Here is a 14,953-nt window from a genome sequence, read left to right as displayed (position 1 = left end):
TTTTTTCCAGCATTTATTGATGGAATTGCATGACTGTGCTTGCGAGAAGAAAAACTGCAATGATGATGGTAGCACTTGTTAGCCGAGCTGGCCTGCTTGGTTAGGCTTGTTCGGCTACTCAGTTCACACTCCCTTAGAAGACGGATGCAACACGGAGGAGACAGACACCAGGATAGAAGAACACAGGAGCCATACAGCTAATAGCATTTTGCAACGGAATGCCGAACAAGCCAGCACTTCCGCACTGTGCCACTGTTGGAGAGAAAAGGGAACTTGGCAACACTTCTACGATCCACATAGAATAAAAATGTGCAGCACTCGTTGCATCGTCCTCTACTCTTCTGTCTTGTCTTCTCTGCGTTGTATGTCATGTCAGTTTGCCAAGGAGTGCGAAACAACGGACTTTGAATCAACAGAACGCTTGCTAGGAGCCGTTTAGCTCCGCCGAGTCGGAGCAGAGGTTCTGTTCCGGCTCTGCCGAATTGGAGCAGGAGAGCTCTGCTTGCTGACTGTATGGCTCTTCAGTTCGCTCGTGCTTCCTCTTCAGTACCTGGTTTCTGACTCGAGATTTGCGCGTGAGCAGAGTCTTCCGCAGGAGCCTACAGGGCACGCACATGGCACCTGCAAGTGTTGGAAACGGGATGGAACAACGCAACAAAATGCATGAGTGTTTTAGCCTGGCACTAACTGCGTTGTGCTACCGTGACCCACTTATGTGGGGACCCAACTACGACTGCACATGTGCAGCTGGTGCCTCAAGGAACCAATTTGCAGTAGCAGGTTACGCTAAACTCTCAAGAAGTTCTGTACTTTCTATCGAGGTGGCGAAGTTGCACCGACAGCTCTTCTGCACCTTTCCACACTGAACAAACATCAAAATAACTGTGAAATGTGTTATTCCACTGCATTGAAAAATTCATGTGCTTTGCCACTTGACAGCCTCTTAAAATTTGATGTTCGCAGCGGTTTATAGACAACTCTGGAGCATTTACATGCAGTTCACGAGTTCATTAAAGACACTAAGTGCACACTATGCAAATGTGGGTTACTTTTTTCGCCTCTAGTTCTACAAATTATGTTTGATAAAAAGATGACCTTCAGCAATAATTATGAAGAAAAATGTCAAAATTCATTATTATGCTTCCATTGATAAGCTATGTACTCTTCATTTATTTACTGATTTATAATGCGACATATAACATTCTGATGCATATATTTTCAACATCATCTGCTTCCTGTTTATATCCTATGTACCTTAACCTGTACTTGTTTTTACCAAGAACCCACGACGGAATTATTTACTATGTGCACTGAGCAGTTTATTTCTGCTTGTCGCCTAATTTACTGTATCTACCTAATGTAGCAATATTAACTTAGGGACCTCCTGCTGTATTAAAATGTGCCAGGACAGTTTAAAAGCAGTAATTGCCATCAATATACACGTGTTTTAAAAGTTTGCTCTCACCAAAACACTTAACAGGGAAGAGCATCAAATTAAATGAAGCTCATGTTTTGGAGATGACACACACAATCGTGCAGTGCATGTTAGCCACTGCGTTTCTTATTACTTCATGCACACCCATGTTTAACTAGCTAATTAATTAAACAAACTAGCTAGAATACACACCACATTCACGGGGCTGGTGACCTACCCATCTGCCGCAAGGGATGCACAGTATTGGTAAACCCTCTAAGTAGGTCTTCTGCATTATGATCTGATCAAAGCATGGAGCTTGCAATTTGGAGCTGGCAGGAAGACAGTATTAGTGAAGCTAGGTTTCGCTAGACGGAGGACACTCCTAACAAATATGGCAGTGAGGTATAATGCGCAGGAACTGAACAGCTCTTCTCAATGGCCAATTCTTCAATGTCCACAATAAACAGAGACAGCAGCAACTAATTGCTACTTGGTGCAGTGACGCTGTGAAATAAATTCGGACAGAGCAACCACGCTGACGTGTACTTATTGCTGAAAACCTTGGAACCACTAGTCTTACTTTGGCGGTCCTACAGTTGGCTGGCACACTGCATGTGTACAAACATGAACAAACTACCACAGAGATGTAAAACCATGCATTCGGAAGTATCTGAAGAAACTGTAATGCTCATTTTCTCTGAAATCCAACAGCATTTACAGGCTCACTAATCTGAGCACAGTTAGGCGAAACTGAGGTGTTAGGTCTGAAAGCTGCAGCTCATAATGAGGACATGTTACAACCCTAACTATGCAGTGAGTGGGGCACTGTTCCACAGACGGAGCATGTTTTGTCTTTGGCCTTCCTGTAAGGACAGTTTTGCTACCATAAGGTAAGAAACGTACGCTAGTTATACATGCTATGCATGAAATGCTGTTTTAACTTGCCTGTCCCTCTCCCAAACGTCACCTCCACAAATATGCAGGCTGCAGATGCCTGCCAATTCCCTCTCGATATCACCTTCTGTTCCCAAGCTCGAAATTAACAACGATCTCGTGGGACATGACATTCAGCTGCACTGGATGGGCAACAAGCAACAACAGCATGCCTTTGTTTGTTAAGCATATAAAGAACGGCAATCCACAATGGGTCACTAATAATGTAATGAAATGCATCATGTGACTGGCATCCTATTCGACACACGAATGGGGCAATTTCTATCTGAAAAAGGCTATTACTGAACTGTGAACCTGTTGCGTGCTAAAAAATCACAAGGCTGCAGTGGGCAGTTGGAGGAACAGGGTGCAGCACGTAGGCTCAGAGATGGTCAGATAACGATCATGTGATCATCATCTGACCAATGAGAATGGTGCATTGCTCTGCTCACTCGCTGGCCTGTGGCAATGCTTCCTGAATCAACGATTGAAAACGATGATGGCAACGAGCTTCCTGCGACGACGCACATAAATCTGCTACAAAGACGATGCCACAAGTCCTAGAGAAAACATTTGATACGGCTTTCACTACAACCAAATGAGTCACGTTTAGACACAGTCCTCTTCCTGGAGGTCTTTTCAGATGCAAGTTCCTCACGAAAGGAGGAAGATAAAAAGGACAAGAAAGGAGTTCAGAAACTCACTGCTGTGGCAGGCTGTGGAATAATTTCACTTTGAGCTCTTCAATGTGCTCTGACCTCTTCAATATACAGTGCCAGCACACATTAACCATTTGTTGGACAGTGGGACTCATGTTGTTCCACTTTCTTCAAGTGCTGGCAAACCGAGAACGGTGCATCTAGATACCATATTTTTGCAAGAATACTACCAAGTATTTATACAAACCATTCAGCATGTTTTCCTCGTTCACTAATAGGCTTCTTTGGTGTTGTGTGTGTTTTACAAGCACAGGTCTACATTTTAACAGGGCCCATATTGGAGGGAAAAATGAAGTGTGAGAAATTGTTGAGCTTTTGATGGTTTCGTTTTATGACGTTTAGTGCCCTAAAGTGACTCTGGCTATGAGGGACACCGTAGTGGACGGCTCCAGAAAATTTCGACCACCTGGGGTTCTTTAAAGTACACTGACATCACACAGTACACTGGCCCCTAGTATTTCGCCTCCATCGAAATGCAACCAACGTGGCCGAGATCGTACAAGTGTCTTTCAGGTCAGCAATCGAGCACCACAACCACTGACCCACCTTGGTGGCTGTGTTGAGCTTTTCAGCCTTTTCCATCAGTCAACTGTGTCATCATACTTCTTGATGCAATGCTCATTTCTATTGCAAGTTTTGTTATGCGTCAATAAGACCAAGTAAGGATACGTACTACATTTGAGGTCTTTTTTTTTCAGTCATTGGTAAAAATGTGTACCCCTTTTTTCTGCAAAACTAGCGATAAAAACGACTTGAAAGTGATGTAAATCTATTTCTAGAGTCATTATGAGTACAATTTTACCGTTTATATGCATGTGAGACATGCATATAGCTTGTGCCTTATAAAGAACCCCATGTGGTCAGAATTAATCAGTAGCCCTCCAATAGGGAACTGGTTTCTTTCCTTCACTACCTCTTCCACCCCTTGCTTCACGGCACCTCAGGTGTCTAGTGTGAGCGAGAAGGTTACCGCACTCCACCACGGCCAAAAACAAGCGCACACGCACGCACAGCCACGGGCAATTTACCTTCGGCGTCAACGTTCCTCGTGCACTCCAGGCTGAACACAGTGTCCTCGTCGTTCTTTCCGATCTTCTGCAGCAGCTTCTTCGTGACGCCGACGCAGACCTCCGCGAACTCGGTGTCCCACATCGCTCCCCGGCACATGTGCGTCGCGTGCGCGTCCTGCAAGAACGACTCCGCCTCTTCCAGCGTCGTCACGATCGCCCTGCAGCACAGGGCGCCCTGAAAGTAAGCCTCGGCAATCATCTCGCTCCCGTCGCCGTTCGAGAAGGCCACGTACTTCGGGTGCGATATTTCCAGCCCTTCTCCCGATCCCCTGATCAGCGAAGTGGCAAACACCGCGCGCATGCTTTCCAACGTGCCGATGACGCACCACTCCTGCGAAGGGAGCTTGACGCTCTTCAAGCGCTCCGCTGTGAGCGGGCCTTGGTCGAGGAGACGTGCCTGTTGCTGCGTGTGATCCCCCTCGTTAGTCTCGGCCGGGCATGTCGGCTCGCCGTTCGTCGTGCTTTCTTCACTGCGGCCAGCATCGGCGGGTTTGCGCGGCTTCGGAGGTCGGACAATGGCCGGGAGATCCGGCCTGCCTTTCGTCGGTCTCGGTCTGGGCAGCTTCTTGGACAAGTAGCCCGGCAGGTCGGGCAGCAGCGTCGGTATCGCGCCCGGCGCGAGCCGCGGTCTACCTCGCGGTATGCGCACCTCGTCGCCGTTGACGATGTGGACGAAGTCGCGCTCGATGAAGCGAGGGTCGAAGTGGCGCTCGCAGACCGACGAGTAGGCCGTCAAGGGCTTGTCCAGCCTCCTCAAGTTGTACTGCCATATCTTCCTAAGCTTTTCGTCTCTGGGCGCAGTGAACAGAGAGGCCTTGGGGGCGCCGTACTGCCCTGACCGACAGCCCGGAGCGTAACAGACGGTGTGTCCCCGCTGCCTTTTTGGTTTTTTCAAAGCTGTGCCATCGTCGCCAGAAAACTCGGTCGGCTTGGACGACTCTGTCTCAGTCGGCGTCTCGACTGCACTCATCGGCGAGCTAAAACTTCACACAGCGAAAGCATAACAAGATTTTCTCAAAGCGGCGGGTGACTTGTCTCACAACTGGCAGAGTTCACAGATTGCAAACTGCATTTGGCAGCTTCGACCCTTGGCGCCTTCACGAAGATCTTCTAGTTCACTCCAGCAAAACGCACGCAATGGCTTTGTCTTTTGATGGATTTTTGACCATCTAGTCTCGTCTCTGATGGGCTGCAAAGAAAAAGTAAAAGCGCTCATTTATTTGTTATAAAATTTGAAAGTTAAAAATTACAGACACTCTTACGGTTTTCAATTATATTACTAAAAACTAGCGCTGCAAATAAATTTTTTGTTACACCCTGATGGCGCACGCGTTCATCATCATCGTTGCCACTGTAGTGTAAATGGCGCAATGTTTCAAAAAGATATAGTCTGTTCAAAAAACGGTGTGCCCAGATTGTTTCCGTCCTGAGTATCTTGTCGAGTTGTCCTGAAAAGGGTGATGAATCGGAGGGAGTAGACAAGGCGACTTAGGATGAAGGCTTTTATGAGGCGCATGGTTTCGTGCTGTCGAAGCCGTAGATTACTGCAGGTGATCCGGTCATAGAGTCTCTTACTATTAACTAGAGGGAAAGCTGGCGCCTCGCCTATGAAAGTTTGCATGGAGCTTCCTCGAGACCACCTCAGCCACCATGGGCGCTCTAAGCATCATGGGGCGGAGAGCTACCGACTGCAGAAACACAACTTTTGGCCAAAAAATAATGAAAAAACAAACGTTGTTTGCTAACATTCAACACTAACACTCAATATCCTGTCTATCAATCGCAACAAACGAGCAGAAAATCATGTAAATGTAAAGCTTGCCCAAAATAAGCGGTGGCTTGCTCTCCTATTGGCCAAGTATTGCAGACCACAAAAGCCAATATTTCGTGCTTAACAGACGCAATTTTGAAAAGAAATATGTGCTAAAAAAATTTCGTTTCAGCACTTTAAGAGGTTTTTTTTTCATAGAATTTCGGGGAAAAAACTTTTATTGACGTCGTGTGCTGTTGTGTTTTCGGTACTATGGCTTTTGTGCACTATGTTTTCGCTAAAGTTGGCCGCGCGCGGTGCGGACGGTGCGCGCGGTGCGGAGAAAAGTTTCTTTGCTATTAACTAGAGGGAAAGCTGGCGACGCCGCACGTGAGCCACCATAGACGCTCAAAGCATCATGGGGCGATGAGCTACTTGGTGCGAGAGAGTGGTTTTTTTTTTTTTTTCAGGAACAGAGGGTGGCGTTACTCAGATGTCCCGTTCCGTCCACGGCGCACACGACTTTTGCGCAAACGTAGTGCGCAAAAGCCATAGTATCGGAAACGCAACAGCACACGACGCCAATAAAAGGTTTTTGGTTTCCGAAGTGCCATTAAAAAACCTCTTAAAGTGTTGAAGCAGCAAAATCTTTTTGAGAACATATTTCTTTTAAAAAATGCGCCTTTTAAGTAAGCACGAAATGTTGGCTTTTGTTGTCTGCAATACTTGGCCAACAGGAGAGCAAGCCATCGCTTATTTTGGGCAAAGTTTATATTTATGTGCTTTTCTGCTCGTTTGTTGCAAATTATAGACAGAATATTGAATGATAGGATATTCTTGATTATCGAACAACGTTTGTTTTTTCATTATTTTTTGACCAAAAGTTGTGGTTCTGCAGTCGGTAGCTCTCCGCCCCATGATGCTTAGAGCGCCCATGGTGGCTCAGGTGGTCTCGAGGAAGCTCCATGCAAACTCCCATAGGCGGGCGCCAGCTTTCCCTCTAGTTAATAGTAAGAAACTCTATGGCGTGCCGTGGACGGAACGGGACATCTCAGTAACGCCACTCTCTGTTCCTGAAAAAAACCGACTGTCTCGCACCAAGTAGCTCATCGCCCCATGATGCTTTGGGCGCCCATGGTGGCTGAGGTGCAGCGGCGCAAGCTTTCCATCTAGTTGACAGTAAGAAGCTCTATGGATCCGGTAGATGAGACGGATGGTCGGGTCTATGTGTTGGGATGTGTGCTGGATGAAGGTGGTGTTCTGGCGGGTTTGTTGATAGACAGCCTCATCCGCAAAGTCTGCTGATGCTGATGCGTAAACTGAGAGTGAGGCAGTTACCGGCTATTTCCTTTACTGATTGCCAGTTTTATTTTTCATAGGGGGTGGCAGAAAGGTAGGTTGGCGGATGAGATCATGAAGTCTGCGGGTTTACAGTGGCCGCAACTTGCAAAGGACAGCGTTAAATGGAGAGACATGGGAAAGGCTTTTGCGCTGCAGTGGGCGTAGTCAGGCTGATGACGATGATGAGGTTATTCGAACACCAAGCGTGGATTTTGTTTAAGTCAGTGTCAAGTTTGTGGTGAAGTGCGAGAGTGGTTTTGTCACGCATAAAATATTGGTGTCATCGTTTAAGAGCGTACGTTGTTGGGCTAGTCGGTCGGTCATGGTAAATACAGGGGGGGTACTGCGCACAAAAAGACAAGGACAAGAAGATAACACAACAGGCGCAGACTCGCGACTAACTTTATTGACAACACGACACCCCTTTAATATTTTCAAACTGTCACATCACACACATGTGGAAACCAAAAACTTGTCTTCATTATGATACAGTTTGATAAAGATCGACCTGGCGCGACGCACACTGCGATTGTGGAAGAATTTTTGTCGATTTTCAGACGACATGGGAAGGGTCTGACCTTCACTCACGAGTTACCGGAACATGACAAGCTACAGTTTTTAGATATTAACCTGACTTTAACACCAGATCACGGTTTCTGGATGTACTTACCACGTGCACGGAAAGACCTGTTGCCTTTCAGGTCAGCACATTCCAAGACTGTTAAACGGGCTATCGGAACGTATTGCTTGCAGGGCGCCTTGTCTAAGTCTTGCGCTCACCTGGTGCACGAGAGCCTCAATAATCAGGTAATTAGGATGACGAAGGCTGGTTTTCCTGCTTCACTCATTGTTGCAGTGGCAGAGAAGCTTCTGCGCAAACTGAAAGATAGGACGTGCCGGGATAGTGGCCGTTCTAAGGAAATGAGGCCAGTGGTTCTACCGTATATTCACAGAATTTCCCACAACTTGAAGAACGTGGCGAAACGCTACGGCGTGCCGGTAGTTTTTACCGCCCCATGCAAGTTGGCCTCATTGTGCCCTCAGGTCATGTCCGGAGGGAAGAGGAAAGAGGACTGCGAGAAGCGTCATGCCACTCGTTTTGTCAGGGGCCAGACGGGTGTCGTATGCCAGATTCCCCTCACCTGTGGCAGGGTATACATCTGTCAGACAGGCCGATGTCTGAATGAGCGCTTAAGGGAACACCAGCGTTCCATGAAATCAGGGACAGGGTAGAATTTACCCCTGCATTGTGGCGCATGCCCGGATGCTACGCGCAATAACCCTTGCCTGCCTTTGCTGACAGATACAAAAGTTTTGAGGAGGAGCCGTGACCAGGTGGCGCGTGAGTTGACGGAGGCGTTTTGTATCAAACAGAAGGATAAAGATTGCGTAAGTGACCCTTCTATCAAACTGTATCAGAATGAAGACAAGTTTTTGGTTTCCACATGTGTGTGATGTGACAGTTTGAAACTATTAAAGGAGTGTCGTGTTGTCAATAAAGTTAGTCGCGAGTCTGCGCCTGTCGTGTTATCTTCTTGTCCTTGTCTTTTTGTGCGCAGTACCCCCCCCCCCCCCCCCCCCCCCTTGTATTTACCATTGGTGTCATCCGCGGACAAAAAACAGTTAGAATAATAAAGCACAGTCGGTAAGTAAATAATATATAAAAAGAACAATAATGGTCTTAAAATGAATCCCTGTTGAACTTTTATGTTGGTAGAGTTTGCAGGCGAAAAGTTGTCATTTATCTGCACAGACTGGAAACGGTAATATGAAAGCTTTGAATGAACTGCAGAGCTAAACGCGTTATTTTTTTCTTTTGAGAATTCGATAATTTATGGTGTCAGATGCTTCAGTAAGGTCAATAAATACGGCTTCAACAAGTAATCAGTGATCAATTAATTGGTTATTCTTTCAGTGAAGTTAATAAGCGTGAGTTCAGTCCAAAACTTTGGTCTGAAACCAAACTGATGTCCAGAAAGTAGATTTAATTTAGTTACGTACAGTTCATCAATCGTGCATGTAGGAGCTTTTCTATAACTTTGGTAAAAAATGGGGGTTTACAAACGGGGTGATAGATAACACGATCGCTTTTCTTAAATCCAGGTACAATTTTTCCAGCTTTGAGAGAGGTCTCAAATACGCTTTATTTAAACGTTTTGTGCACAATCTATGCAACTATTGGTGACAGCTCTTGCGATACAAGTTTAATTTGTGAGGGGTTAATTCCGTCTGAACACTAAGCCTGGACCAGTCGTTTTAAGGAATTATTTTTTCTTTTTGTAGTACTTCGTCCACAGAAGTAGAGCGCAAGTAGAATGCAAGGGTTCGAAGTGACGAGATCGACAATGGGGGCGCTCCCTGCCGTCGCCGTCGGACATTCTGAGACGCCGTCGGACATTCTTAGTCATTTTTAGTCCGGATTTTCCTCCCCCTCCCTACAAGTGAAAAAGGATTGGGTGCACAGGGGCAAGTGGAGATAGGGAAATATCCCTAAACACCTAATGAGTAGTTAGTCCTAATGCTAGTGAGTAATTACTCCTTTATTACAAATCTACACCACCTTGGGGTTTAACCTAAACACCTGGCCAGCACTATTCCCCACTTCGAGTTTTTGGCCACATCACTCTAACGGCCCTAGTATACATGCTAGCGGTGTCGGTTAGCTCAAGTGAGACGGTATTCCAGAGTTCGAACCCCGGACCAGGACAAAATGTTCTACGCAGTTTCTGTGAAAGCTGTAGTGGCCTGTAGTGGCGCCATCTACTACATCAGAGGCATGGTTGCGAGTGAGCTCTTGTGTTGTCTTCTCTGCCGTCTTCGTCCTTTTTGCGCTCGTTAACCATGAATACGTATTAACTATAGCCTAACTTCTCACGTTAACGCCCCTCGTAATGTCAACGCCGTAAAGGCTTTCGGTTATCGTGAAAGAAAGGCGCTAATTTGGGCCGTGAACAAGCTATATAAATCTCGATGCCAGCGAAAAATTGCAGTCGTCCTTCGATATGTATATTCTTACTTCTGGTAAATGGATATTGTGTTCTTTCGAGCCCGATGCTATGAAGACGTACTAAATGCAATATATAGTTTGGCTCTTCCAGATCAAGCTTGCGATCTATTGCTGAGGGGCGTGCCTCGGAGTAACGAGCGCAGCGGAGGAGGAAAGGCGGCGACAGCGAAATGAGCGCGATGGGGAAGCGGAGGAGGAGGAAGCATGATGAGGAAAGCGGAGTCGGAATCGGCGGTGGCACTCGGCGCGAGCCAACAGAGCCATTGGCGTTTATCGAGCAAAGGAGCGCATCATCGGATGAAGACTGCACGGTTTTAACGCAGTTATACCAAGTAGGACGTAGGAAAGCACTTGAGGCAGCACCGCTTCAAAGGCATGCAACCGCGTGCAATATTTTATCATCAGCAGCTACCGGCAGCCACGCGCGGGAAAGGGGGCGTCTCGCACGTTAACGGAACAGCTGAGCAAGGCCGCCGCCCCTGACGCTCAAAGGTGGAGGCTTCACACATACCTCGCGCAATTTTCCGCCAGATCGACCCATAGCTGGCGGCACCGTCGCTGAAAAACACGCGCGGCGGTTCGCTTCCAAGTTTACGGAGGGTTTCCGGCCGAAGATAACATGCCCTCTGCAATGGATGAGTGATATACTTCTTAAAATGTTTTGTTAGAGCACGCACACAAAAGCGTAAAATCGGCAAACGCTACGTACAAGAACGCGGATTGCAGGAAAGCATCGGACGGGCACGCAACCACACAACCCCGTTTTTGTGATTTTCTCATGTTTTGGCGTGCGTTTTCCTTGTACCACACTCACGTGCCTGATATACTTATTGCATCACACTTCCTTAATGGCTGTTTTGCTTTTTCGTCGCCTTTTCAACAATGTGCGGGCCACTGACTGTGCCAGAAAGGACTGTACGGGTGCCAGACAGCAAATTTAGCTCGACTGACAGCGGGTGCATTTCACCTCACGAAGTGTCACTGTGGCGATACGCGGTGCTGCCCTCCGAAGATAAGCGCCATTCGAAACGTACTTCTTCCAGCAACGGACTATGCATGCGCTTTTCCTCCACTATTTTTCGAAGGCAACGTCGCTGCGCCTGTCTTCGTGCACGACAGACGCTTTTCTGGGCAGAGACACGACGAACTTCGGGGTGATACATTAGTTGCCGTGCTAGCATTTTCTGAGCCCACGCAGATGCCTAGCTAATTTCCGCCCTGACCCACCTAAAAAAGAAGAGACGTGGTCTGGTTCACTAGCGTTCTTGAGTCGAAGATTAAGCGGATTAAATGCAGCGTTGGCAGCGGACCGCCCGGTAGGTGTGTCCACAGTTGGTGAGCGCATATATCTGGTCTGGCTAGACGACATCAGAGGACACGCAGTGTGCACGCATGCAGAGTCAGTTTAATAAAAGCAACTTAAAATATAAAAAAATATAACCCAGTTAAAATATATAAAAGTTAAAATATAACCCAGAATAAAGCACTCTGGGGGGTGGCCTTCGGAGTCAAAGCAAGCCCCTCTTGGCTAGGAGGAGGTCCAGGCGTCGATTGCTCCGCACCACGCCCAGAAAGAAGCGGATCTCCTCTCGGACTATGACGATTCTGCTGGCGGGGGCCCTTTGCATGCCTTGGCTGACCGGTGGCGGTGGCCGCAGCGCAGGGCGTGGAATTCGCCGGCGGCGGCCACCTTCTGAAAAAAAACAAGCGAAAAGCAGAGTATAAAAGTACAATATGTACGGCGTAGTAGAGGTCTCCGAGGTAGCGCGGCACAGGCCGAACAACAATCTAGGGCCCACAACGCAGGAGGCATGCGACAGCTGACGCTATGGTGTAGTGACAACACCTGAGGGAAGGCATGCAGGTGGAGCTGCACAGGGAAGGGCACGGAAAGGACCGTCTGTATTAGATATCTAGTAGCTCCTTGGGCTGCCACAGGCGACGGAAGAATTTGTAGACTTGCAATTGCGAACAAGCTAGCAGGGCAAATAGGAGATCAGAAATTTGCAGCCCGACAACAGTACACGCACTGAACTCGGCTTGTGCCAGGGACAAGTGCGTGCTGAGAGTTTGCCGATGCGGCGGCGAGGGCGAATGCTACTCTATATGACCGAGAAGCTGACGGGTGAAGAACTGAAATGGCACTGAATATTGGCTATTGCTCCAAAAATAACTAGAAATAGCATTGCATGAGGTAGCACTTAGTCACATGGGAGGAACAGGAATTATCAGGCATGACTGGGATCGCTTTCTGACAGATGTGCATGCATATAAATCCTTGGCGTCAATTGGTCCGTAGGCCTCGCCGATGTTTCGTTAACAGCGACCTTAAGAGCCCCATATGGCCAATGTTCTTTACTGCGGCAACCTCGGCGTTAAAACTCCGGAGGGGCGGGGATCCCTCGTCTGCCGCGCGAGTGGTATTTTGCTACCCGAGGTCGACGCTGGACTTGCAACGCCTGTGAATGGAAGCGCAATTAAGACGGCGTTCATTAGCGGCCGCCTTACCTGACGGCCTTGGTCCGGGTCGTCGGGGCGGCCGTCGAGTGGGGCGGGGGATACGCGACGGCGGCAATCCTGAAAAAGCCAGAAAACGAAATCACGTACGGTTGCAGCTGACAGCACGCCGTCTCGCGAGTGGCCATGAAATCACTGTGGGCGAATTCATTACCAACAGCACTCCTATATCGCTTTTGTTTCCCACCCGACGGAAGTGCATCCTCGCACTGAAACTCGGGAATTTCCTTGTACGCCGGAATATGCGTCTTGCAGACTTCTAGTGAAGAGCACATCAAGCGACTGCCGTAGGAACCGATATTAGCGACTTTGCCAATGTCTCTTGCTGTTAAACTCGGAAGCGGGATTGATCGGCGACTAGCTGCTCTTGCTACCCACAAATGATAACGATGGGCTTTCAACGCCAGGCATTGATTGAACTACACTGCTTGCATAAGCGGCCGCATGGTATTTTGCGCACGCGCACCACTGACGCTGCCTGCGGTGAGCCACGGGCGCTGCTGCAGATGACTCCGCGCGTCCACAGATTGCAACTTCAGCAGGCCTACGTGCAGCGGCTTGGTTTATGGGGGTTTAACGTCCCAAAGCGACTCAGGCTATGGGGAACGCCGTAGTGAAGGGCTCCGGATAATTTCGACCACCTGGGGTTCTTCAACGTGCACTGACATCGCACAGTACACGGGCCTCTAGAATTTCACCTCCATCGAAATTAGACCGCGGCAGCCGGGATCGAACCCGCGTCTTTCGGGCCAGCAGCCGAGTGCCACAACCACTCAGCTACCGCGGCGGCTATATGTGCAGTGGCGTCCTCGGAAAAGGACCAACGTGTCGAGCCGTTCACTCAGCACCGTACCGCTTTGACAACACTTCCTGAAAAGGGCGTAACGCAGTAGACGCTGCGACGTACGGACGGGGCAGGGGGATGAACGGATGAACCGCTACAGCTTATCTGCTTCCACATTAATAGCGCAAAGACCGCACAAAAGAAAAGAAGGACACGACAGCGCTGTCGATATGGAAGTACACAGCCAACTCGTCCAGAATATTATATTATATTATATTATGGAGCTTATCTACGTTGACAGCCTTTTACACAGCGCCTTCGACTCGAGTGCAAGTACGGCGGCAAATCCACCGACTCGGCAAGCCCGCTTGGACGTGTTTCAGAGCGCTAAATCCCCCACCCTCTGACGGCTTCACCTGACATCTCAAAAACGCTTAATTGTGATGACACATCTGGCAATGCGGAAAGCAAGTCCTAGATGACAAGTGTTAATAATTAAGCACAGAAAGATGCTACACCATGCGGGATGCCTCTCCCTCCCTCCTATGGTCACCAGGGGTTGCGCGGGAGCGCTCGCATGCGCGCTTTACACTGCTATATATATATATATATATATATATATATATATATATATATATATATATATATATATATATATATATATATATATATATATATATATATATATATATGCATATAGAAACGCGTGTAACTTTTTAACCGGATGACTGGCCGAATTTCACAAGATCCATTGGTCTATTGCCGTCCCATGCCCTCACAACGTAGTCATAATATATGTAAACCACTTTGCGCAACACGTTCTAAAGGGCCATATAGCAGCTAGACATCTGTAAAGGGAAAGCGAATTCCACCACCATTTTACGCTGATGCCGGGAATAAATGCACCTCTGGGGTAAGGCGGAGAGTGAAAATACGAACCTTCTGGGTGGTAGGCAGTCATCTTCTGTCTATCTGGCCCACTACACTGAAGCGAACGCGTTTAAAGCATCCACGAAAGCTGCGTCACGTGATAAAAAAGCAGCCCCGCACTAAATCCCTTGGCAAATTGAATGAGCGGTCAAGGCAACACAAAAAGTGATTTGTTATTTGTGCAGCTATAATTTGTTAAAACCACAATATTTGCTTCGTAGATTTCAAATTTAGAAATTAAACTTTATAAAATTTACGCCACCTGGTCGCGCTAGGAGAAACCAAACGCTCGCCAAAACGCATTGCCAGCGACCTTAACTCACACTGCTGGAATGAAAGGACACCATATGTGAGCTTTCATCAAGAAATATTTTATGGTGTAAACAATGAAAGTAAAGTATAATGATGATGCCCATAATGGACGTGATTCAGTGTTTTGTTGCTTAACATTAAAGGACGGGCCAACTTTCCTTGCAGTAGTAACA

The 14,953-nt window shown here is 47.7% G+C and overlaps 1 protein-coding gene and 1 long non-coding RNA gene across 2 annotated transcripts; both read right to left on the bottom strand.

Moving 5' to 3' along the window:
- Window positions 1-6: 6 nt before the first annotated feature.
- LOC144100798 (uncharacterized) lies at window positions 7-5,278 on the bottom strand. The gene is made up of 2 exons (XM_077633659.1): window positions 4,098-5,278; window positions 7-621 (listed from the first exon to the last, which is right to left on the bottom strand). Exons 1-2 carry the CDS (start codon window positions 5,107-5,109, stop codon window positions 425-427), a joined length of 1,209 nt encoding a protein of 402 aa, XP_077489785.1. The 5' UTR covers window positions 5,110-5,278; the 3' UTR covers window positions 7-424.
- A 6,411-nt stretch (window positions 5,279-11,689) lies between these two features.
- LOC144099974 (uncharacterized) lies at window positions 11,690-14,531 on the bottom strand. The gene is made up of 3 exons (XR_013307477.1): window positions 14,478-14,531; window positions 12,746-12,814; window positions 11,690-11,930 (listed from the first exon to the last, which is right to left on the bottom strand). It is a non-coding gene; the product is annotated as an uncharacterized LOC144099974 (long non-coding RNA).
- Between the last annotated feature and the right edge of the window lie 422 nt (window positions 14,532-14,953).

The sequence above is a fragment of the Amblyomma americanum genome, chromosome 8 (genome assembly GCF_052857255.1).
Source record: "Amblyomma americanum isolate KBUSLIRL-KWMA chromosome 8, ASM5285725v1, whole genome shotgun sequence".
Classification (NCBI taxonomy): Eukaryota; Metazoa; Arthropoda; class Arachnida; order Ixodida; family Ixodidae; genus Amblyomma; species Amblyomma americanum.
Note: the sequence above shows the minus strand (reverse complement) of the source record. Positions and strands in the feature narration are given on the sequence as shown.